The sequence below is a fragment of the Crotalus tigris genome, unplaced genomic scaffold (genome assembly GCF_016545835.1).
Source record: "Crotalus tigris isolate CLP2741 ecotype Arizona unplaced genomic scaffold, ASM1654583v1 scf7180000018504.2861643, whole genome shotgun sequence".
In the NCBI taxonomy this organism is placed as follows: domain Eukaryota; kingdom Metazoa; phylum Chordata; class Lepidosauria; order Squamata; family Viperidae; genus Crotalus; species Crotalus tigris.
In genome coordinates this window covers 1,225,992-1,250,301 of record NW_024097043.1, presented here as the reverse complement: position 1 = coordinate 1,250,301, position 24,310 = coordinate 1,225,992, and the positions used below count along the sequence as shown (strand labels likewise).

The 24,310-nt window shown below is 40.1% G+C and overlaps 1 protein-coding gene across 2 annotated transcripts; it reads left to right on the top strand.

Moving 5' to 3' along the window:
- The first annotated feature begins 5,248 nt into the window (after window positions 1-5,248).
- LOC120312445 (acyl-CoA (8-3)-desaturase-like) lies at window positions 5,249-23,407 on the top strand. 2 transcript variants are annotated; one of them, XM_039353174.1, is made up of 12 exons: window positions 5,251-5,638; window positions 11,107-11,217; window positions 13,500-13,697; window positions 14,242-14,343; window positions 15,019-15,147; window positions 16,288-16,345; window positions 16,826-16,902; window positions 17,901-17,998; window positions 20,001-20,097; window positions 22,206-22,285; window positions 22,861-22,986; window positions 23,145-23,407. In XM_039353174.1, the coding sequence occupies exons 1-12, from the start codon at window positions 5,417-5,419 to the stop codon at window positions 23,194-23,196; spliced, it is 1,350 nt and encodes a 449-aa protein (XP_039209108.1). In that variant the 5' UTR covers window positions 5,251-5,416; the 3' UTR covers window positions 23,197-23,407. The 2 variants fall into 2 exon arrangements, 1 of the variants encoding a protein (XP_039209108.1); XR_005557897.1 differs by lacking the exon at window positions 22,206-22,285 and having other exon boundaries at window positions 5,249-5,638.
- Window positions 23,408-24,310: the final 903 nt, after the last annotated feature.

Sequence of the window (24,310 nt, the reverse complement as noted above, 5' to 3'; positions counted from 1 at the left end):
CAGCCACCCCATCCGGGTGTGCATAGTGAGGATAGGGCGGTTGAAGACTCGAAATCAGGGCTGGCTGGGAGTGATCCTGGATATCCGGCGGTGTATAGTGATCTGGCAGCAGTTTTTAGCGAGCAAGAATGTAATAGTTTACCACCCCATCGGTCAACGGATTGCGCAATAGAAATTGTTCCTGGTGCGAGGTTGCCGAAACCCAGGATGTATCCGATGACATCTTCGGAGCTACAGGAAATGAGGAAATACATAGATGAAAATTTGGCCAGAGGCTTTATAGAACCAGCACGTTCCCGGATAGCAGCCCCGGTATTATTCCAAGGGAAAAAGGATGGAGGATTAAGGTTATGTGTGGATTTTAGGGGTCTTAACGCTGTATGTATAGAACAGACATACCCTCTGCCATTGATGAAAGACCTCCTTGCCCATCTAGTTGCTGGGAAAATCTTCACAAAATTAGACCTTCGTGAAGCGTACTATAGGGTGAGGATTAAGAAAGGGGACGAGTGGAAGACAGCGTTTAATTGCCCGCTGGGCAGCTATCAATTTAAAGTGATGCCTTTCGGGTTGCAAGGGGCCCCAGCTGTATTCATGCAGCTTATTAACGAAGTTTTGCATGAACATCTGTACCGGGGTGTGCTGGTATATCTGGACAATATACTCATCTATTCCCAAACATTGGAGGAGCATGTGAAGTTGGTGCGCACTGTGCTGAAAAAATTGTTAGACGCCCGGCTATATTGTAAGCTATCAAAGTGCGAATTTCACAAGGAGCACATTGAATACCTAGTATTCCGAGTTTCAGCAGCCGGTATAGAGATGGATCCCAGTAAAGTACGAACTGTATTAGAGTGGCAAGCCCCAAAGACCCGCCGTCAATTACAACGGTTCTTGGGGTTTGCTAATTTCTATCGGCAATTTATTCCCTCTTTTGCTGATGTGACACTCCCATTGACCCAGCTATTGCGTACCAAGCATATTGCAGGGAAACCCCGCCCGGGACAATCCTTGAACTGGACTGTTGCTTGTCAAAGAGCATTCGAGTCCTTAAAGACATTATTCGCTCAAGAACCTGTATTAGTACATCCTGATCCGGGGTGGCCGTTTATTGTACAGGCCGATGCAAGCGATGTGGCAGTCGGAGCGGTATTATTGCAGCGTAATGACCAAGGTATTCTACAACCTTGCACTTATACCTCCAAGAAGTTCACTGATACAGAAAGACGCTGGGCGGTATGGGAAAAGGAAGCGTTTGCCGTGAAATGGGCCCTATCACCACAAGAATTTAACGGTCCTCCAGACACCGAGGAGATTAGCTCCCAAACATGTTCGTTGGGCGCAATATTTCCAACGATTTAGGTTTCATTTTAAAGTTGTTCCAGGAGGGAAGAATTTCTTAGCGGACGCACTCTCACGTCTGCCACAATACGACAGCAAAAAGGAAGAGGTGATCCAAGCTATCATGCCTTCTGGCAGTGTTGAAGTCATACGAGCAGATGCCTGCGAAAAAACGACAGCATTCGAGGATGAAGTAAAGTCTGCTTTGTTAAATGACTCTTGGTCACTAGCTAATCCTGGATTGTTGACCTACCGAGATGGTTTAGCCTGGCACGATGATAGACTATACATTCCACAGTGGTTACGGGACCGAGTGTACCACCGGTGCCATGATTCCAAATTAGCAGGCCATTTTGGGTTTTTGAAAACATTACATTTGGTGAGACGGCAGTTCTGGTGGCTGAGTTTGCGGAAGGACATTGAAAGCTATGTGAAAGGGTGTCATATTTGTGTACAGGCGAAGGTAATTCCTAAAAAACCAATGGGATTACTCCAGTCAGTGTCTAATCCAACTCGGCCATGGCAGGACATTGGGATGGACTTTATAGTAGATTTACCAAATATAAAAGGATATACAGTTATATGGACGGTGGTCAATTTATTTTCAAAGCAGGCCCATTTCATACCGTGTAAGGGACTACCATCGGCGAGGAAATTGGCTAAAATGTTCGTACACCAAGTGTTCCGACTGCATGGGGCGCCTCGCTGGATTATTTCGGACCGAGGTGTCCAATTTACAGCTCATTTTTGGCGGCAATTTCTGAGGTTTATTGGTACCACACAAGGGCTGAGTTCTGCATATCACCCTTGTACTAATGGGGCGGCGGAGCGGGCCAATGCGGCTATAGAGAGATATCTCCGATGTTACGTGTCTTACCAACAGTCCAACTGGGTAGATTTGGTACCATTTGCGGAGATTGCGTATAACAATGCGGTACATAAAAGTACTGGCCTAACCCCATTCCAAGTGGTATATGGACATGATATTACTCCACTACCGGAAAGTAGAAACCAGGAAACCCAGGTCGGTCAACCAAATGAGTGGTTGTTGCGAGTAGGTAAGGTTTGGAGTACAGTACGACACGCTCTGCAGCGGGCAGCTCAGACATCAAAGTATCAGGCAGATAAAGGTCGCAGAATGCCATTTCAATTACGGGTAGGCGACCTGGTATATTTGTCAACCAAGTATATTAAGTTGCAGGTGCCATGCAGAAAACTAGCACCAAAATACATCGGACCATTTCGTATACTCCAGATCCTCAATCCTGTGACGGTGAAGCTCCACTTACCGAAGCTACTTGGTAAGATACACCTGGTTTTTCATGTAAGTTTGTTGAAACCCATGGGAGGACTGTCCTATGAGACACCCCCCGGACCTGTTACGCCAGGATGATATGAAATACAGGACATAATTGATTCGTGAGTAAGGGGGGGTAGACTCTATTATCTGATATTGTGGAAGGGATACCCTCTGTCCGAAGCCTCTTGGGTAGAAAAACACGATATATCCGCCCCTGATCTAATCCGTCGGTATCACAGAGCACTACCACACAAACCAGGGGGTGACTAGAAAGGTTATTGTATGTGAACATTGGCATGATTAATCAATTTCCCATTTCTCACCTTCAGGGGGCCCTGTGGTGAGGAGGGCCAAATGTCAGACCCAGCGTGATACTTACCTTCCAAAGTCCAGAATGTTCCAGTTAACCCTGTGTTCCAGCCAAGTCCGGTAGCTTCGTGAGCTACATCGCCAACAGCGGCGGCTGAACGGGTCACATGAACATCCTATGTTGCCAGCACATAACCAGATGGAGGCTACATAGAAATGGAATATGGAGAAGCCGACTGCTGTTAAAACTGTTATGGCTTATGTTGCTGGAACTGTGACTCTGTGAATGATGGGAACTGGGACGCTGGGTCTGACAACACTTGGATACCGGGAGGGGGTATTATAGGAAGAGGTTGAGTGGGACATTAGGGATGAGAATGGCGTGAACGGAACGCATGGACTCAATGCAAGGTTTGAACATAAGTACTAGCTGGATCGGGGCGTGGACTCAATGTAAGGTTTGAACATAAGTACTAGCTGGATCGGGGCGTGGACTCAATGTAAGGTTTGAACATAAGTACTAGCTGGATCGGGGCGTGGACTCAATGTAAGGTTTGAACATAAGTACTAGCTGGATCGGGCGTACGTAGGGTGGAGGACTATCACAAGGCAGGTATGGGGAGGGGGACAGGTGGATTCCAGATGACCAATTAACCGTCAATTGGGGTGTGTACTCTGGGTGTGGTGGAGGAATGTATTTAGGGCAATGAATGGAGCTTCGTTCCAGTGCTAACTTAGTTTCAACATAGTGAATAAAGCTTGTTGAATACTGCAACGTTCCTGTTTCCTGGCTTTCGCGAAGCGTGGTTAGGACGTTCTGTTACCTGTTACAATACAATACAAAATACAATTTTGACATTCTAGTCCCCAACTATAGGTAACACGTCCAGTTTCCAGTTTCTGTCAGAACTGAAGCTTACCACAATACTTGTCAACCACCTATTTTGCATCAGAGATTAGATCATAAACCTGGCTGTCTGTCATTTTAAAATGTTGTATATGAAGTCTAATCAATCTTATTCAGTTCTGGACTGCATTGTACCCAAGTACTGCCCTTGCTGTTTCTTTCCTGATTATAAAGGCAAGCATCCAATTTAAATCTATTGCAATTAGCTGATGCTTCATATGTTAAATGAATTCATTTCATTTTTCACCGTTTTGAACTTTCTCACATTGATACTTTTTTTCCTTTCCTGTTTCCACTGTAATTATCTTTGCATCTTTGGAATTTCTTTCAATGCATGACAACTTTGTTAATTACATGTTTGTAATCCTTTAATCTCGCCTCATAAGCACTAAATAGTCTGCAAGATGTACACTCTGCCTTCATATTGTGTTGATTATCTGACTTGAGATACCCATTATCTACCATTATTTTCTCAATCACTTTATCTTAATTATCCATGTGATTTTCCATTGCATTCTCTAAGTATGAAGTTACTGTTTTGTCTTGTTACTAAATGACAATCTAGCTTCTGTATTTTACACTGCTGCTCCCTTATATAGCTATGTATAGCTTTGTTGACTTTGTAGGAGAATCCTAAATACTCCCAGGATTCTTCACCCATTCATTTGAGAAACACCTGAATCCTGCACTCCACTGCCACAATGAGGCAGCAGAACAGGACTGAGGTGGGGAGATAATCAGGATCTAAAATTAAACTTTCAGCCAAGTTTACAGCATGTTAGCAATCTTCTAGATATTTTAGATTATAGCTCTTTTAATCCCTGGTTATTAGCCATGCTGATTAGAATAGACATTCATAAGACAAAGCTTCAAAAAGGCAAAAAATTGAATGTTCTCCTCTCATTTTCTATCTCTTTTCTTTAATTCACAACTACAGTATGTTGACATAAGTGTCTCTCTCTATACCATTTTGAACATGCACTGGCATCGGGAATGAAATTAGAAGTGATTATGTTCTTGAAAAAGTGAGGGGTTGGAGCATTTCCATGCCTAGAAGGATTTAGAGTTTTGGAAGCAGCCTTATGAAATGCTGATTTTTTGCAATACTTCTCTCCCTGAATGGGTTTCCCAATTCTCTGCTTTTCTGCTTTTGGTATTTTACAGAAGGAAGCCCTTTAAAAGTAACTGTTGGTGATGAGGCTGCTAGACTCCCATAGAGAGCTGTTATGGAACTTATTCAGTTCTTACCCAGAATATTCTACACAGTTGTTTATTATTCTGTTTTTTTTTTTAAAAAAACCTCAACAATCCTCATTAATCCAGCTCCAGTAATACAATCCAGTTTTATACCTCCCACAGAGGGAGGAGGAAGCCTTCCAAGAATAAATCTGGAGCAACAGAAGGTTAATAGCAGTGTGGGTAGCTGATAAAGGTGTATATAAAGTTGTTTGCAACATTTAACAGAACGAAGAGGTAGAGTCATTTCAACTTTCCACAGGGAAAAAAAGCAAACGGCCCAGGAGTTAGTAGAACAGCATCCCTCAGTGCTTTCAACCAGGATGCCCCCTCAATCAGGAGCCAGTGCAAGCAAGCCAGAGACTGAGCTAGGGGTCCCACGGCTCTTCACCTGGGAGGAGGTGGCGCTCCGCACAGGCAATGGAGACTTGAAGGAAGAGAGATGGCTGGTAATCAACCGAAAAGTCTATGATGTCAGTCAGTTCTATTTGCAGCATCCAGGTGGGCCTCGTCTCATCAGACACTATTCTGGACAAGATGCCACGGTAAGTCCTTGCTGAGGGGAAAGAGGGTTGGAATGACCTGAAGGCTTCCACAAAACACTTGCTTTGCATGCACACATTCCAGGTTGAGGGTGTCTCTTCCTCAGTCTTTCTCCAAGGGTCTCGAATAGCAGAATGAGGGGAAAGAATCTCTCTTGTCAGAAGCCATAGGGAATTCTGGCATTACAGAATATCATTCTGGATTAGACAGTCCAATGCTTTGACACAATGTAAGAAGCTCCAGGTGGTGGTTGTATCGCTTGGTAATTCTGTAGTATCTGAACAAAATTTAGAAGTGTTATTGGGAAAAGGACAGGGCAGGGGCCTGGCAGCTGACCCCCAGACATAGAAGTTGCTTTGATTTGCTGATTTTCAATTTTCCAGTTTGGGTCAATGCTTGTCTGCACTTCAGCTATTTTATTTTATTGACTTCTAGACAATGTGAACAAAATACAATTTAGGTTTGAAGACCTGCTCAGAAGGTGTTTTGCATGGACATGGATACAGCTTATATTTTGCCTAAGCAAAATTCAGTCAGGAAGACTTTCTCAGTGAAAATATATGAGTAATAATAATATTTTTTGCTATATGAAAGAGAATTATGCTGAAGGGAAGAATCATACGTAGCCACTCTATAAATGTGAATACCTTCTTCAAGGATGAATCTGGGAATTTATGTGCATAGGATGTGGCAATGGGGAGGAAAGGGGAAAGGAAAGGGGAAAGGAAAGGGGAAAACTGGGGAATTAGCAGATGAGGGTTCCTTGAAACAGGTTACCTACTGTATCATGATGGGTTAAAATCCCACTGTCTTTGTTAAGGCTTTCTGAGATAGCCTGGTACTTCTTGATATATGTAGATTCAGCTGACTCACATTCTTTTCTGCTGGTGAAGGTTTTTGTGAATCTGTACTTCAATATAAACTGTGCATTTGATGGTATATTCTGGATGGAAACTGGAAGCATGTAGGTATGCATGGTGATTTATAAGTTTCCTGTTGTTTATGTGTCCATTATGTAGTTTATGCTTCCATGATGTGTCTATTATCAGATTTCATATGAATTCAGGAGTTAAGAGTTGAGAACATTTGAAATCTTCCATGAATGTATTGCAGAGTGATGTTTGTGCATATAAGTATGCCATTCATACACAGATATATTTGTTACCAGTGTGAGAATAGTGATGAATGAAAGTCATGAAGTCTGGTGGTAAACTGAGCTGGATTGTCATTGGTTATTATTTTCTTGATAATTTGGAGTTCATGCTTGTCCATGCTTTCAGGGATGTTGTCAGTGGATTTCAGATTTGTTAGGGAGTATGTAGTCTCTCTTGTATAGCTGAGATAGGAGCACTGGTAGCATAAGGCTCCTGAAACATAGACTTTTAGACGTAATGTTTCCAATGTTTGGAACATGGGACAGGATTGCCTGTTTATGTATTTTGGGTAGAAGGTAAAAGATGCCTGATCAGGGTTTCTGCACATAGATTCAATCTTGCATGTACTTAGGAAATTCTTTCAGCTGACTGCACAGTTCATTCTGATAACTCAGTGTGGTACAGGGTCGTCTTTTAGCTTCATGAACTTAATAAGCCACATTCATAATGACAACTATCTCTCCTTTATCAGCTTGTTTAATTATAAAAGCATTATTGTTCTTAGAGCCTTACTCCCTGCTAAGAGTATTGTGCAACTGCAGATTGTGTGCTAGTTATGCCCTTTCCTGGACCAACAATCCCTATTCATGGTCACTCGTGGTCTATCACCTCCCATCTTAACTATTGCAACATACTATACATGGAGCTGCCCTTGAAAAGCCTCTGGAAGCTACAGTTGGTTCAAAATGCAATAGCCCACATGGTTTTGTGCAGACCTCAGTGTGCATATACATCACTTCTCCTATAGAGTTGGATTCGTTGCCAATTTGCTTCTGGGTGCAATTGAAGGTGCTGCTTGTCACCTTAAAAGCCCTTCATGACTTGGGACCAGGTTATCTGAGGGACCCTCTCTTGCCGGTCACATCCAGCCAACCCACTAAGGCGGGAGGCAAGGAATATTGCATGTCCCATCCCCTAAGGGGGTACATCTGGTGGGACCCAAAAGAAGGGAATGGTCAATCCAGGTGCACCTTGGTATGTGGCTCCCTCTTCCTTTCAGCTGGATGACCTTGGGGTAGCATCTTGAGGAAGTACAGTCTCTACTTTCAATTCCCCAAGCATCCCCCTACTCCTCCCTCCTCCCTACAGTTCATGGCAGTCTGTCACCACATAACAGTGAAGCACAGCAAGTATAAGGTGGCAGCTGACTTTCTTCCCTTCTTGAAATAAGGCATTAGGCTTGGAAATGAAAAGAGAAGGAGAAAGGTTAATTAATTAGTGTTGTTTATCAGGATATTGGGCATGGAATTTATGTAAAAGCTGTGGTGCTCAGACAGGTTGGGCAGCTTCCCATTCAGCTTTAGAGGAGGGGAAATGGTTCCATTGAATAAGACATTGTAATCCAAAATGTTCTTTACTTTGAAATGTTGTTCGTCATCAATGAGATTGGGAGGAGGAGGGGCTTTTGCAGGTGGTTGAAGGGAGATATTTTGGCTGGTTTAAGAAGACTGCAGTGGAAAACAGAGTGTATCCTTCTATGGTTCTCAGAGATAATCCTCTAAGAGAAATGACCTTGTGGGAATGTCTTGAGGAGATACAGTCTCAATTCCCCAAGCATCCCCCTTCTCATCCCCTACAGTTCATGGCAGTCTGTCACCAGATAACAGTGAAACACAGCATGTATAAGGTGACAGTTGACAGGGGAGGTTTTTGTTTTTTAATTTTTATTTTTTTTCTATATATTATGTTTTTATTGTTTGCAAGCTTCCTAGAGTCACTATGAGCACGTAGACAGCTATATAAATTTTGTAAATAAATAAATAAATTGTGTAAGGAGCTTTTTCTTTAACTGATGATTGTGACTTGGGTTTATTGGTGAAAGCACTAGATGTAAAGATCCAGTTCAGTGTTGTGTCCATCTGGAGATATCCATGTGGGTTGTTCATTTAAAGTCTTTGCAGTCTGTTGTCAAACATGTTTTCGATTGATGGTGGCTGTATGTATCCTGTTTCCTGTCTTGAAAATATTCCTTAAACAGTGAAAAAGAAAAATCTCAAGATCCCCATAGAGTTGTATAATTTTTGAATCTTTATTTCAGCCCCACTAAGTAGACCAGAGCAGGAAATCAATTCCACAGTAAGGATAAAACTACTTTTATTGAGATTGGCTATAATAACAGATAAGATAAGATAACCTTTATTGTCATTTTTTTACTGTGGGCACAACGGCACACATCAAAAATGAAATTTAGTTGCCCACTCTCAAAGTGAAACACATACATACCTAAACATACCATGAACATGTAGGGATGGGGGTATAGACCCCCATCCCTACATGTACGTAGCAAATAAATATTAAATACTGTCCATCTTGAATATATAACGGAAGGAGGAAGCTTGAGAGTTCACAAGGTTAATGCTTTTTGGAATGAAACTATGGCTGAATCTGGATGTTCTGCTATGGATACCACGAAGCCTCCTCCCAGAAGGTAATAAGGAAAGCAGGTCATGAAGAGGATGTGTAGTGTTCCAGATAATCTTACAGACCCTGCTCAAGCAACGCTTCTGTGCTATGTCCTGGATGGAAGGGAGGGAACTGCCAATGATCTTTTCAGCCATCCTCACCACTCTCTGCACCACCTTCCTGTCTGAAGCAGTGATGCTTCCAAACCAGACTGTGATGCTGTATGACAAGATGCTCTTGACCGTCCCCCTGTAGAAAGTGGTCAGGACAGGGGAAGGAAGATGTGCTTTTCTCATGCGATGCAGAAAATGCAGGCGTTGCTGTGCCCACTTCACCAGTCAGCCTACTCGTTAGCTGCACACCCAGGAATTTGACGCTGGTAACCATCTCCACAGGTGAATCATTAATGCACGGAGAAGTGTGGCTGTGCCTGCCTTTTTAACAGAACCTTAAAAATCTGATTGTGCTGCCCCTCCTTTTGTATATTTTCTAAAATTAATTGTGTATTCATTTTCATTTTTTGTTTGTGTGTGTGTGTGTGAAAAGAAAGTTCTCAATTTGCTACCAAGGGGATTTCTTCCTCCAACTGAATAGGGAGAGCAAGGAGGGGGTCAAAACCTGAAGAGTGGAGATGTTGATGTTTATACAAAAGGGCCAAAGTAACATCCCTACAATCTTGTGGATTCTGAAACCCCCCCATCCCCACAACTGAGCAGGGTGGTGGGGGAAGTTATTTCAATTTCTCCCCCCCCCTCCTCCCTTCCATTTTTTCCTGAATTCTTCATTTTCCTCATTGGCTCTGCTAACATAATCAGTTTACAGCTCACTTCATGGTGATTGTGGTTGCAAGTCCTGCTTTGCCTATATAGCCTCTAAGTCTCATCTGAGTCTGATAAGTGCTGCTTTGGCACCTTCTAAATCTTCTCCTCTTCTTTCTCTTTCTTTTTGGAGCAGAGAGTGAAAATTCTGCTTTTTCCCAAAGAAAGAATTCAAGTCTGAAAGAAGGAGGCTCCTCCATGGGACAGGAGGGAAAAAGTCATTTTCCTTTATCACTTTCTGACAGACAACCGTGTAATTCCATTCCTTTTTGTTAAAAAAAATTCCTCCTCCTTTTTATTTCTCACAATCATCCTTGAACTCCTTTCTTTCCAGCCTTTAGGCCTGAGCACTCAGGAGGCAGCTACACTGCCAAACTTTGTTTTTTTTTCTGACACAAATACTAGAAATGCCTCTGTTCTTCTTTTTAAGGAAAAGAAATAACCATTAAGGGCTTCTTTGATGTTGTCTCCCATAGAAAAGCACAGAAATGGCAGCTCTAGAAAACGGTTAATGTAGGCCAGCGGTTCTCAACCTATGGGTCGCGACCCCATTTGGGGTCGAACAACCATTTTACAGGGGTTGCCAAACAACGCGATCCGCCATTTTCCCCCCTCAGGGGGAACCGCCGTGCATGTGCGCCGCGCATGGGGGTGGCGCGTGCATGCGTGCTGCGCATGGGGGCGGCGCCGTGCGTGCGTGGCGCCCCCGTGCATGCGCGGCACGTCTGTGTGACCAGGGGTCGCCGTATAAAAAGGTTGAGAACCGCTGATGTAGGCACCTCTTCATCAGGCTGCTTCATATATAACAACGAGCTCTTTGCATTGCACCATGCTGAGGGACAGGGTGAATAAGGAGCAAAGCCAATAGAAAAAGACATCTCCATAAGTCCAACCATTGCAGGAGAAGATGATCCTTATTTTCATTTCAGGTAAACTACAAAAACACAGCTTCAGTCTTCAAAATAATCAAGATTATAGAGTTGGCCTCTTCGATAGTCATTTCAGAAGCATCAGCCACAGTGCACTTTTCATTATTTTCAAAAAGAACACCTAGCCATGTTAAACTTTTTTTTTTTTGTGTGTGTGTGTATTTAGGATGCCTTTGCAGCTTTCCACAAGGATGAGGATCTGGTAAAGAAATATTTGAATTCCCTCCTAATTGGAGAGCTTGCCCCAGATCAACCGTGCTGTGAGCCCACCAAAAATGTGAGTATTGGGTGATCTCAGCTGTTGGATTTTTTTTGCAGAACCTTTATTGTAGATACTTAGGCACACATGTGTATGTGTATGTGTATGCGTATGTATATATCCCCACCACACTAATCCCTTTCAGGGCAAACAACATTATACAAAATGCAGAAGTGTAACATTAAACCAATTGAATGAAAGATATAAGGTTAAAAAAAGGAAAAATACAGCTAAATCTAGGTTACGTCTATACTATTCACTTTATCTCTTCATATTTTTCTATAGAAAGTGAAGATGAATGGCTGATCAAACCACTTCACTGTATTTATTCCATACAGTCACTCACTTTTGTATTTAATAACCTTCACTTAGGATCTTTTAATCCTAACTCCTTCTTTTACTACTTCTTCAGTACCTCATTCCCACTGCATTATATTTACTTGTATGTTTCTCATGATATAGCAAATTTCCATTTAAGCAGATTTGCAGAAGAATGCTCTTATGTGCAGATAATTTGACTTCTTTTTAACCAACATTTATTATTTGCAACACACCACATACTACCCACTGTATTCCTATCAGCCATTGGACAGCCTAACATTTCTCCACCCAGTTCCCTATATTTAATGAACGTTCTATCAAGGGACACAAATTCATGTACTTTCTTTAATTTTTCAGCATTTAAATGCAATCCTTCATTCCATTTTCTCTCTCAAACAAAACTATCTTAAACTTTGGTACATTATACAGCATTAAATGGTAGAACCTTGAATATGTGATTGTTATGAAGCTCCAGAACATTATAAAAGCAAGCTGATATCTACTCAAGCTAATTTCTATCTGGCTCAACAGCATGTCTGACAGGAACGTAAGGCAACAAAGTCAGAAGTAGTGCACATCCAACGCTTTCAATATTGCACTCATTCAGAAAACAATCATGTGCCTTCATATACCCAGTTCAAGCAATGATTGCACACTCTATTTCCTCAATCATCTGACCCTACCAAGTCCCCTGGTGAGGGACTTGGTACCCAATCACCGACAAAAACTTTGCTTCTATCAGTAATAAAGTGGTTTGCTGGTAAAGGATCCTTCTGATTTGATTTCTCATTCACTTGGCACCTGTTCATCATCAGTTATCTCACTCAAATTGAGCACAATTAATTGAAGAATGTCATGCTCAAGCCCAGAGATGGGACACTGAGATCCAATTGAGTCCAATCCTTTATTTACTTACATGTAATAGAAAGAATCTTGTTCTATCTTTCTAAATTACTTGATATATCCTGAGAAATTCTATCTAGAGTATAGTTTCACTTTCCCCCTTCCCCTCAGCTCTGGACTGCCTTGTCTCTTGATCTGGGTCTCTGTCTGGGAAAGTTCTCAGTTGGCAAAATTCTTCCTCTCTGCTGCTGCAGGTACACATTCCACTAGAGAAAGAGAATTGCTTTAGGTGTATTCCTTAATGCACGAGGGCCAAGGCAATGGAGGAGGAGATCTTCAGCTTCTTTAGAGGTTACTTACAAGTGTTATGGCCCAGAGTGGTGAGAAGCATGGGGCAAAAAGGAATCTATTGTTGAAAATCTAGGATTAGTATCTGTGCTTGTACTGAAAGAGAGCTTTTTAAAGGAGCCAGGGAATCCCTATTACAGATTTTTACTATTGCTGCTATATTATTAACTCCAAATATTGATGGCTTGGTTCTTTGTTTTAAGATCTGGATGTCCTGCTTAGTGTAAAGACAGAAGTGCCATGGGATGCATTTTCCACATGAAACAATGACGTAATCAATGACCCTAGATCATATTTTCTGGTCATCAAGTCGCATCATTGAAATAAATCTTTGGGTATTAACTCCATTCCCTTTATTATTTTGTTGAAAGGAGAATGCATAGTAATTTTTGAAAACACTCTAGTTGCCATTGCTGAGGTCATATGATTGAGAAGATATGATGCCCCACATGAGAGAATCCAAAAACCTCTGGCTGTGGAATCAAGATGATAGAATAGATAATTATTTAGTTATACTTCACCTTTATATCCTGCATTTTCTTTGAACCTCCAGATGTCATAAATGGGGGTCTCCTTAATTTATCCCAGCAAGCCTGTGTTACAGCTTGCTCTGAGAGAGAGCAATTGGTCCTAAGTCACCCAATAAGATGTATGGTCAAGTGGATCATCCTGGTGCAAACCCAATCTTAAGTTTAATACATAAGACTCAACATTGGCTTTTGGTCTGATCTACCAAAAGGGTTTTTATGTTCTGAAGCAAGTAAAAAAACTGTCATCACTTCTTGTAGGAAATGCTGGTAAAGGATTTTCATGAACTGCGTGCAACAGTGGAGAAGATGGGGCTCTTGAAGTCAAGATTGAGCTTTTTTGTTTTCATGTTTCTGCATGCTTTCCTACTAGACATTACATCTTGGTTTACTATCTGGTATTTTGGAAAATCCTGGATGCCTTTCCTTCTTGGAGTAGCAATGTTCACCATTGGACAGGTAACCTCTTTGCATAGTAGAACATAGCAGAGTTGTAAAACAATCTCCAACATATTTAGAACAATTTAATTGCTTTAGTAATTTAACATCTTATATAGTTATCTAGATTTTCAATTCTTTCAGCTGTTGAACCTGAATGTAGTAATATAACTACACACAGATTAAGAAAGGTGCTATTCCTATTGCTTCAGATTAAGAAAAGTGCCTGAGCAAATTACATTGCAGAATATGAATGATATTGCTTCATCTTTTTTGTCTGCTGAAATTAAAATGTTTGGAAGGAAAGCACGCTTCTCCAAGATAATAGTATTTGTTGACAGCATACAGCATATAAAGTATTATGTAGTTGTGTATGTGTATGCACACAGAGATACACAAATATCTATACATACAGTATATAATCACATAATATATGTAGTACAACAGGGGTTCTTTTTGATTAATTAATGGTGATTAATGATGTTCCTCTACCAATTACTCCATTCAGAAAAAATGTGGAAAAATTACATACATATGTGTCGTATTTGTTGATTTTTACTTCCAGATACAATATGGTTTTCTCCAGCATGATCTTGGCCATGTGTCAGTCTTTGAAAAGCTCAAGTGGAACAGAATAGCTCACTATGTGGTGCTTGGCATTCTTAAGGTCAGAATCCATCCAAGAGAAGGGATGGTTTAAGTGATGATTTGTGATGAGTTATATATTTGAAATTGGGTCTGCCAATCCATTGTTATTTTCTGTCTCTAGGGTTTTGAAAAATAGGCTAAGGACAATGCATTTATATAGCACACTTTAAGCACTGAAGTGCTGACAATATAAGAAAATATAAGATCATTTTTGCCATAACCCTGTAAAAAATGATCATACTACCAGTGCTTCCTTATATAAAGGAGAGATGGGGTTAAGAAAAATATAGCCAGTCTATATTTCATAGCTATGAAGTATTTTTAACAGTACTGCACTATACTTGCTTTACTTTTTCACTACTGAAGAGAAACTAGTGGAGTATTTCTAGTCTGTTTTTGTTTCACACAAATATATTTAGCATCAAAACTGGACTTTTCAATAGTCAGTCTTGAAAGCAGTATTTTTAGATGATTAATAAGAAGGAGAAGAAATGGAGTTAGCTTACATGGAAGTGATGGAGGTCAGAGTGCTCTCATTGTACACAATTCAATTCCTGCTAGAAGGAAGGAAGTATAAACCAACTGACCTGCAGCTGTTTTTGTTTTGTTTGTAGATAGTCAGTGGGGAATATATAGGATACAGCATTATTCACAAATTGATGGAATTCTTGCTTGTATTTCTGTGCTTCTCAAGGGAGGAGTGGTGGGCCACTGGAATCACTTGCATAACCAGCATCATGCCAAACCCAACTGTTTCCGCAAGGACCCTGATCTCAACACGCACCCATTCCTTTTCAGCCTGGGGAAGAAACTTTCTTTGGAGGTAAATAAATAGAAAGTCCTAGACAGACAAAAGACCCTGAAAAAATATTAGCAGTACTAAAAGGAAAATAAAACACCACCATGTCTCTGATGAGAAATCTAGGAAAGTAGGAAGAAGGGATTCTTTCTATCTCCCATTTTTCTTTACAGCAACTCTTGCTACTGCTGATTGGTTCAGGTACTACCTTATTTTCTGTAATGAATCTGTCAAACTTCTTTTCTTTTTTCTTTTTGGATAACAATTCCCTTCATGTTTGCCTGCCAGTTACATCACAATTTGTTGCTACATTTCATTTTCTCCCAACTAGTGAGGCTTACAAGAGAAGGCCCCATGATTAGAAACTCGTTCCTGTCTTAACAGATCTTGATAGCTCCCCAGCACAGACTCCTTCCCTGCTCAGAGCATCATTTCATAGTACAAATTTACAACCAACATATCAATTTTACAATTATTTTAAATATTTGGTTTTCTGGCATTTCTCTCTCTCTTAGCTCCAACCAAATTGTATTAATGATTCTGACTTAATGAAACAAACTTCCATTGCACTTCTGCATTAATCTGTACATTTTTCAAAAATTATTTTTTAAAGAATGTGTTTTGATCCACATTTTCTTGCAAAGTGCAGTCTAAATATGCATTCCCCTTCCCAAATGTTGTGCTTAGATGAATGCAAAGTCAAAGAATTTAACCAAGTTATTTGTGCCTATTTAGGGCTGAAATAAAATGCACTGCCTCTCCAAAAATTGAGAAACTATCATTTTTAATTTGACAAAAAAGATTAAGTAATTTAAGTCATGGGGATTCAATGTATGAATTGAAATAAATTGAATTAAATTGAATCAAATTAAAATGAAATCACATTTAATTTTGCTATTGTCTTGTCTGTGTTTTTTTTCCTGGCCCTGTTTATTTTGGAAAGGTAGCTTCTCTCAAAGATCAGGTGCAACCCTCAACCCACAAAAGCTGTGTGTATGGCAGAATTTGAAGAGTCACAGATCAAATAATCTGTGACATAGTAATATGCAAAGATCAAACTTTTCAAGAATCTATATTGTAAAGAATGGGTCATGACAAGATGACCCTGATGTGGAATTTACGTAGTTGTCAATTTAACTGTTTGCCCTCTTTCTCCATGTTCAGCTGGGAAGGAAGAAAAAGAAGTATATGCCTTACCAGTACCAACATAATTACTTTGCCTGTAAGTGTTTTACTATGTTCACAGGAGCCTAAATTTGGAGGAGAATAACCAATAAAGTCATATATCAGCACTATAAAGCAGAACAGACTAAGAAACCAATGCCATATAAGCCAGGATTACTTTTATTGGAAGACCTAGAGTAACAGGATCTTGTGAATATGAATGTGTTTCCTCCCGTTATGTGAACCAGGAGCTGCCTGAGACATTTACTCAAATTACTTTCTTGGAAAGGGCTCATTGCCTTGATAGCAACTCCTGGCTTTCAAGGCCATTCTCTATTCCCTGGGCATCAGATCTTTAACTCAATCACTACAGAAATGCCCCGATGAGCAGTGGGGCAATAGGTCAGGGATTAAGGTGGTTAATTTAATGCAAAATGGGATTCAAAGGCAGATGCCATTTTTTCCTTCTAGGATATAGTCTATCTTTATTTTAGTCACACAATCATTTTTGTATTCTCTTTTTGCATTTTTATATTAGTTTTTGCACCATTGTTATTTACGGTTGGCGTCCAAGTGGTTTCCTATCGCTATTTATTTCAAAGAAAAAAATGGTTGGTAAGTCATAACAGCTTTTTCTTTTAGGGGATTGGTACATGGTCAAGTATAACATGTAAATGTCCTGAATCCTCCTCCTTTCTAATGAGCTACAGGAGATGCATTACAAAACATAACTTGTTTCTTTTCCTTAATTCTCCACAATATCATGGGAACATTCACTGCCATTTATGATTTCATTGGCCTTCCCTTTAGTTAGCACCATGGAACAGAACATGTAACTGGTTTGTTTGGGAAGGGAAGGGAAGGGTGAGCAATAGGCAAATTGTACAATGAAAGCCAAGGAATGCTTGTCATAGCTGTAAAGCCCTGACCACAGACTGTGAATCTTTTCCAAACCAACTTGAAAAACAGAAAACAAGCATACACTCCTCCAGGCAATGGCAGTGGCAACAGTGGAGTAGAAAGTGATGAGGAGCAGAGGAAGAGATTGCCTGGAGATTGCATTTCTAACTGCTATGGATATTGTGCTGCATTTACAGAGTGATGGGGAAGAGATTATCTGGGGCACTAATATGGGGAGTACAGATACAGTTTAATAATAATAACAGCAATGCTCCACAGTTAGATATAGAGTGGGCAGAAAACTTCAGTCCTCCCCAAGGTGCAAAAATAACTCTATTCAGGTTGAGTCATGTCACTATCAGCCACTGCAAAAGACATGGAGACCTTTAGTAGCTTCAAAAATTACACTTCTATCCTAAAGCAATTTTTTCCAGTTTGATGTAAAGCAGTTTTTGCAGAACTGAGGCTAGTATGCTCCATTCACACTTTTTCACCATTGTGGGAGTTTTGCTACATACACAAATGAAGAGACCCTGAAAGTCCTTCAGCACTACACTGCAGATTGCCTATTACTCTGCATTTATTGCATTATAGCCTTTAGCCTCTCTATTTGCCACTTTGCAGCTAATTAATCTGAAATTGACAAAGCAACTCATAATAATGATCCACATGTTGTTACTGTTGTGCCTATTTAACACTCTGTTCTTTGACAGGAGCTGTTTACCAGTCTTTTCTATAACTTCCGTGTCTGCCTCATGTATGTTCCTTTAATGGGATTTAAGAGCTTTATGGCTTACCTCTGGTTAGCCAGGTAATAATAATAATAATGTAAAACTCTACCTTGCTGCTATCACCCAACTGATGCCTTTAAACACTGTGAAACCAAAAGGAGACCTTCAATATGTACATAGCTTTGCTTACCAGCCAAAAAAACCCAATGAGGTCTCCATTTCTTATTGACTTAATATGGGGATGTAAAACAAATAAACACCTGTTAAAATTAGCATACACTATTACTGTTCTTTTCACATGACACAATGGTTTCTACATGAGACCAAGTCCCATTATAATCACAAGGCTTTTATTTGCTATGGATGTAGTTACTTAACATAGATTTGAGAGATGCAATACAAATCTTCTACAAGATGCATGCCACCAAAGGGCAACATGTAATGTCCATGTCTATATTGTTTGGGCTTTTTAACTTAAAAAATGATATGCCATCCTTCCTCAACCTCACCTCAAACTAGTTTATAACATATAAAAATGAAAGTAAATGAAAAATACCATGTCATTAAAAAGAACATAGCTCACCACAATGATATTGAACAAACTCCTGTTATTGTTTGGTCATCACCAATTATCAAACTATTATTTACCAAAACTTTTACAGACACTAATTAAGTCTCAAATGTACTTCTCTAATTGCCAGAGATTGGATCTAAAAGCTCGATCTTAGACTATGAGCAGTTTGGTACAGGAGTAGATATTTCTTTAAAGATTGGTCTGTAGTTCTTAGTCTCAGAAAAAAACATTATTTATTTGTCCTGCAATTCATAGTTGGATAAAAACTGCATCTCAGTGGCTTTATCCAAGGAATGAGGGCCTTTGGGGAGCTGCTTCCATATGCATATACAACCTGTCTCCTATCTTGTGTATCTTAAGGCAAAAGACTTCAAAGGCAGCTTTGCTGGCATGCCATTTTGTAGCCCTTAAAATCCTCTCAGAACTTCTTGGACCAATTAGCTTTAAGGCACCAGGGAAATGAATGATTTTTAGATTTCTTTAACATTTTCACAAATCAGTCCTCTGTTACAATCTGGCTAGCAATCTACCTGAAAGATTGTTTTCTAAACAAATTGACAAACACACATATACATGCTGCAAAATGCCTAGATTGTGCATGTTATGGGGAAGGACTAGAAACCTCTTTGAGATTTTCTGTCAAGTTAGAATAGACATGTCAAACTCGCAACATCACATGATGTTGTGCGACGTATCGGAGCGCGGTTTCCTCGTGACGTGTCCAGCCCGTGGACCAGCAATCTGATACCCCTGAGGAAGGGGCTGTTTGTAACTCATATGCCCACTAAAAGCCCTGGAGACAATGTACATTGTGATTTTCGAGCCAGAAGAATGAATGTTTAGTGGCTGGGATTCTTGGTGTTAGCTGTTGGCCAGTTCAAACTGGGCAACAATCGGCTCAGGGTGAAATGTGTGGAACCCAAACTTGCAAATATATAATTAACATTGAGCTAAAAGTGTTTTGATCAATCGATAGTGAGAACACAGTGGAGAAATCAGGCTGGTTTTAAAATATATTGAGAATTATTTGCAAATGGGAAGACTGATGATGGAAAAGGAGTTGTGAAAGCAAATACAGACAAATCTTTATCCCTTCTTTAGAAACTAAGCCAAATTTAAGCACTTTTATCCACCTTTCTTGCCCAATAGGTAATCCACATGTGGGTAGTTCATCAACTTATGTAATGAATAATACTACTTGTTTAATTGAGAACTCTGAAGAATGTGAATTTACACAGCTTTAGAATACCGAAAATGTCTAACTGGATATGAGGGCTTAAAGTGTGATAGATCAATCTACAAGATTGTTGCAAAACATCATAGCTTTAATTCCTTGCTTTTACCTATAAAAATTAACTTTTCTATATAGTCTGTTAATGCAATGACGTGGTCATAGCAATTATCATGTCATGTTTTTGGCTAATAAAAGCAAAATAGTTTTACTAGTGAGTATACCGTTTAAAGAATTTGTTTGAATCACTATTGTTACTGCTTGTATGTCTACACAGGTATTTAGAATATGCATGGTTTGCCTGGGTCTCACAGATGAATCACATTCCAATGAATATTGACTATGATCAGAATTTAGATTGGTTCTCTGCCCAGGTGAGATAGTTTCTGTTTAAAGGGGAAGTTTCCTTTCTTTGGATAATCTTATTCACAAATGTTGGGTCCTTAGTTCTGAAACATAGGGAGAGATTATGCTGCTATTTTCTTAAATATTTCATGCCCTTATCTTCATGGGAACATGGTCTTATAAAGAGCAACTAATGCAAATGGAATGTCTATGCTGGCAGCTAGAAATCTCTTCTCATATTGCAGTTTCCGGGAAAACCCCAATTGCTCAGTGAGGCCCTTTTTCTTTTCATGGAGAAGAGTTAGGGGGACCAACAATGATCTCATTGTCCATGGTAGATGATGAGATGATAAACAATGTAGTACATTGCCTGTTAATCTCCCTTGCTTCTTATGACAATTCAGTAAGGCAGGAATAGCACCAATACTATTCATCCTCCAAAAGGACAGTGTACAATTCCAAGTCCCCACAAGTATACTCCAATTCACATAATTGTTCTTTTTGTGGTTATGAACCAGATTTTCAGTGGTATCAGAAATTAACTTTGTAAGATTGATCTACAGCAGGGGTGTGAAACTGCAGGCCTGTGGGCCGGATGTGTCATGCCGAAACCACAACCATCCATTGCCAGCAATGGAGAAAAAGTCATGATATATCAGGACGTCACATGATGTTGCAAGTCTGACAGCCCTGATCTACAGAATGAGAACATAGAGCCATAAGGCTAACATATTGTTTCCAGATAGGAGTGGCCAAACATTGATGGCAAGGGAGGAAACACTGCTATTTTCTCTTGATATTGTAGAGAAGAACATATTGGAGGAAATCTAATGCTCCTGGTGGTAGTTACGGCAATCTCCCCAGAAAATGTAGAATGGCTGTGTACATGTGGGGAAAAAACCAACCCAATGATTTTTTCCTTTTTTTAAAGCATTTTTTCCATGCTTTCTTGGTGTCCTTTTTCTTTAGGGCTTTGCATCAAATATTATGGGACTGGAGATTGTGTTAAATACATTCTATGTCTGTAACACTACAATTTCACATTGTTGTTTAGACAAGATAATTAAGGGATGAGTCTAAATGAACAGATTATATGAACAGTCCTCTGGCAAGCATTAGGCAATTTAAAGGTGATACTAGAAACCTGATCACAGTGATGTAAGTTAACAAGAAAAACAGCATATAGTTGTTGTAACATTAATAACAGATGATTTCTGCATAGATAACCTGACCTATCACAAAATGAGAATGAGAGATGATGAAAGAGAAGACAGGTTTTCTATCTTTTTTTAACAGTAAATCATAGCTAGTTGTATATCATCTTGTAGGTCCTCCAAATTAAAACTAGTGCCATTCTTTATTATATAATTATTGTTTGTACATCCTTGTGTTAGCCATGTATATATTTCATTTGGATTCTACCTGTTCTTTATGGGGCTTACTTCCAGTTTTTAAGGTGGCTCTAAAGTTGGTTTATTCATACACAGTTTTCCTGTTCTAATTTCTGTTTTGTTTTGTTTTATGTTTGTAGTAGCATGATATAACTCCTGGGGGTGGAAAGTTGTTAACTGCTAATGCATGTTTATATTATTATTTTTATTATAATTAAAGGGTACATTAATTCATATGATTTTGTTATACCCAGTTTTGATTTCTGTTTGGAATAAAGTTAAAGCCCATAAAAGTAGATTTATGAAGAAAAGTTTTATATTAAATATTATTTTGAATATATTCCAAAATCGTGGAAGCGGTCTAAATCTGTTTGCTAATGGCTGGAGAATAGGATACTACTATCCTTGATCCTAAACTAATGTTCTAACTTTCACAGAATATTTCTATGTTTACTTCTAAAGAAATAGTTCAATAAGGATGGCTCTCAGGGAAGTCAACTTTATTCTGGATTTCATCCCATGCATATAGCATCAGTGGAGTTGTTGGCCTGGATTGCCTGGCCTGGATTCAGAAAGATTTCTAATTTCTTTCTGGGCAGTGACCATACTAGAAATGTAAAAAACATTTGGAAATGAATGATGGTCTATAATACTGTAAATGATAGAATTACTGTACTCTTGGTAGAAACTAGGAAGAAACATGAAGGAAGTCATTGAAACTCTACATGTTTAAATTTCTCCCTTAGCTCACAGCAACATGTAATGTGGATCAATCTCTATTCAATGACTGGTACACTGGGCACTTAAATTTCCAGATTGAACATCAGTAAGTACAAGGTTTAATCCAAACTATGGCTGTGGCCAAGAGTTTTGGCTATGTCTAAAGAAGGCAGATATCTTGTTCCAGTTATACATGCTGTGGCTATTCCAGACTAGACTTTGGGACCTATCATGTAAAAATGCCTAGAAGCAGTATTTCATACAAAATACAGCAATGAAACTGATGTCTAGAGCTGGGACTTTCATATCTTACTTCAAGCTTTATAGCAGATCAAATGGTTGATAATTATAATTCATTTCTGGTCCAAGTCAAATGCTGGGGTTTTTTTTAACCTTCAAAATTCTTAACTAAATGTACAAAACCTGTGAGCACCTCCACAACATGGCTGAACTACAGCTCCTAGTAGCCTAATATAAAGAGTCTCATTAGGAAGGATCGTGGTTCTGCAATAATCTGAAGAACCCCAGCTGGTTCATCCCTGTCCAAAACTCTTTGGAAACCAGGCAGGTGAAAGATTATCTCTTGTATGAACCTGCCGGTATGTCCTGAGATGGGAAGTGCACTAATGACAGCAGGATCCATATTACAGAAGTATCTTCTATTCTTGATATTTTCCACAGTCTTTTTCCAACCATGCCTCGTCACAATTATTGCAAGGTGGCTCCCCTGGTGAAATCCCTGTGTGCCAAGCATAACATTAAGTATGAGTGCAAGCCCATGATCACTGCTTTTGCAGATATATGGCGGTAAGTACGAGCCCACAGGAAAGTCCATTTGCAGGCATGTCATCATGGGGAGATCAGTGGGCAAGAGAATATCTCAAGTGGACAGTGGTGGGAAAGAACTCACTACTGTGAAAATGTGTTTTTGGTCCATGTGTCCCCTGTTCTCTTTCCCTCTGCAGCTCCCTGAAGGAATCAGGAAAGGTCTGGCACAATGCTTATTACCAGGAATAAAGTAAATACCAGCAAGGAATTGGGATGACTCCATTGTCATGAAGACCTGCTGTTTTCTCTTAGCCTTTGGGATTGTAAAATAATTTTAATAATAATAGTTTTTATCTATTGATTGGATGGCATACAACAACACTATAAAACAGTCAGTTTTCATGAGTTTGACAGCCATGTATATTTGATGAATACATAAATAAATTATTTTGAAAAAGAATCTCATGCTATCCGCCCAATCAACTTCATGGATGGATGGATGGATGGATGGATGGATGGATGGATGCAGTGGTGGCGAACCTATGGCATGCATGCCAGAGGTGGCACTCAGAGCCCTCTCTGTGGGCACGTGTGCCATCGCCCCAGCCCTGCCTCCCCCCACCTCCCCCGCAGCCCCCTCCTCACCAGCAGCCATCCTGGAGGAGAGTTGCCCCCGCACGCAGCCCACACAGAGCAGTGCAGCCAAGGACATGGCAGCCAGACAGCAGGGACAAGACTCCGCCCTCCCACCCCGACATGCAAGATGATGCTGGAGGGTGTGGGTGCAGGATGTGGCCGCCATGGTGCTGCAGGGCTGAGGCAGTAGGTGGCTCTGCAGGCAGGTTGGGTGAAGGGCGGAGTGAGGGTGGAGCGGGGGGTGGGGCAGTTTTTGGGCACTTGGTGTCTAAAAGGTTCGCCATCACTGGATGGATGGAAGGATGGATGGATGGATGGACAGACAGACTAGAAAAGCAGATGCCAAGATGTTAAATGACCTAGACTATTCAGTGACCAACACCCATTATGACGTGATCACATTTTGGTGCTTGGCAATTGGCTCACCTTTTACAGCAAGGGTGGGGAACTATGGCCCTTTTATGACCTGTGGACTTCAACTCCCAGAATTCCTGAGCCAGCATGGAGTTGAAGTCCACAAATCATAAATGAACCATAATTCCCCACAAAAAATGCCCATTGGATAAAATGGATTTGCTACTGCATTCGCTTAACAACTACTGCAATGAAAGTTGCAAAATCAGGTTCAGTCATGTGGTGATTCGCTTAACGACTGTAACAACTTACTACCATAGCTTATTTATTTATTTATTTATTTATTTATTTATGAGACTTATATACCGCTTTA

Excerpts from the sequence above, each read along its gene's own strand:
- LOC120312445 (XM_039353174.1), top strand. The coding sequence starts at position 5,417 with ATGCCCCCTCAATCAGGAGCCAGTGCAAGCAAGCCAGAGACTGAGCTA. Across the intron at positions 15,148-16,287 it reads GGAAGAAACTTTCTTTGGAG|CTGGGAAGGAAGAAAAAGAA; the intron begins GTAAATAAATAG and ends CTCCATGTTCAG. Across the intron at positions 22,286-22,860 it reads AATTTCCAGATTGAACATCA|TCTTTTTCCAACCATGCCTC; the intron begins GTAAGTACAAGG and ends TATTTTCCACAG.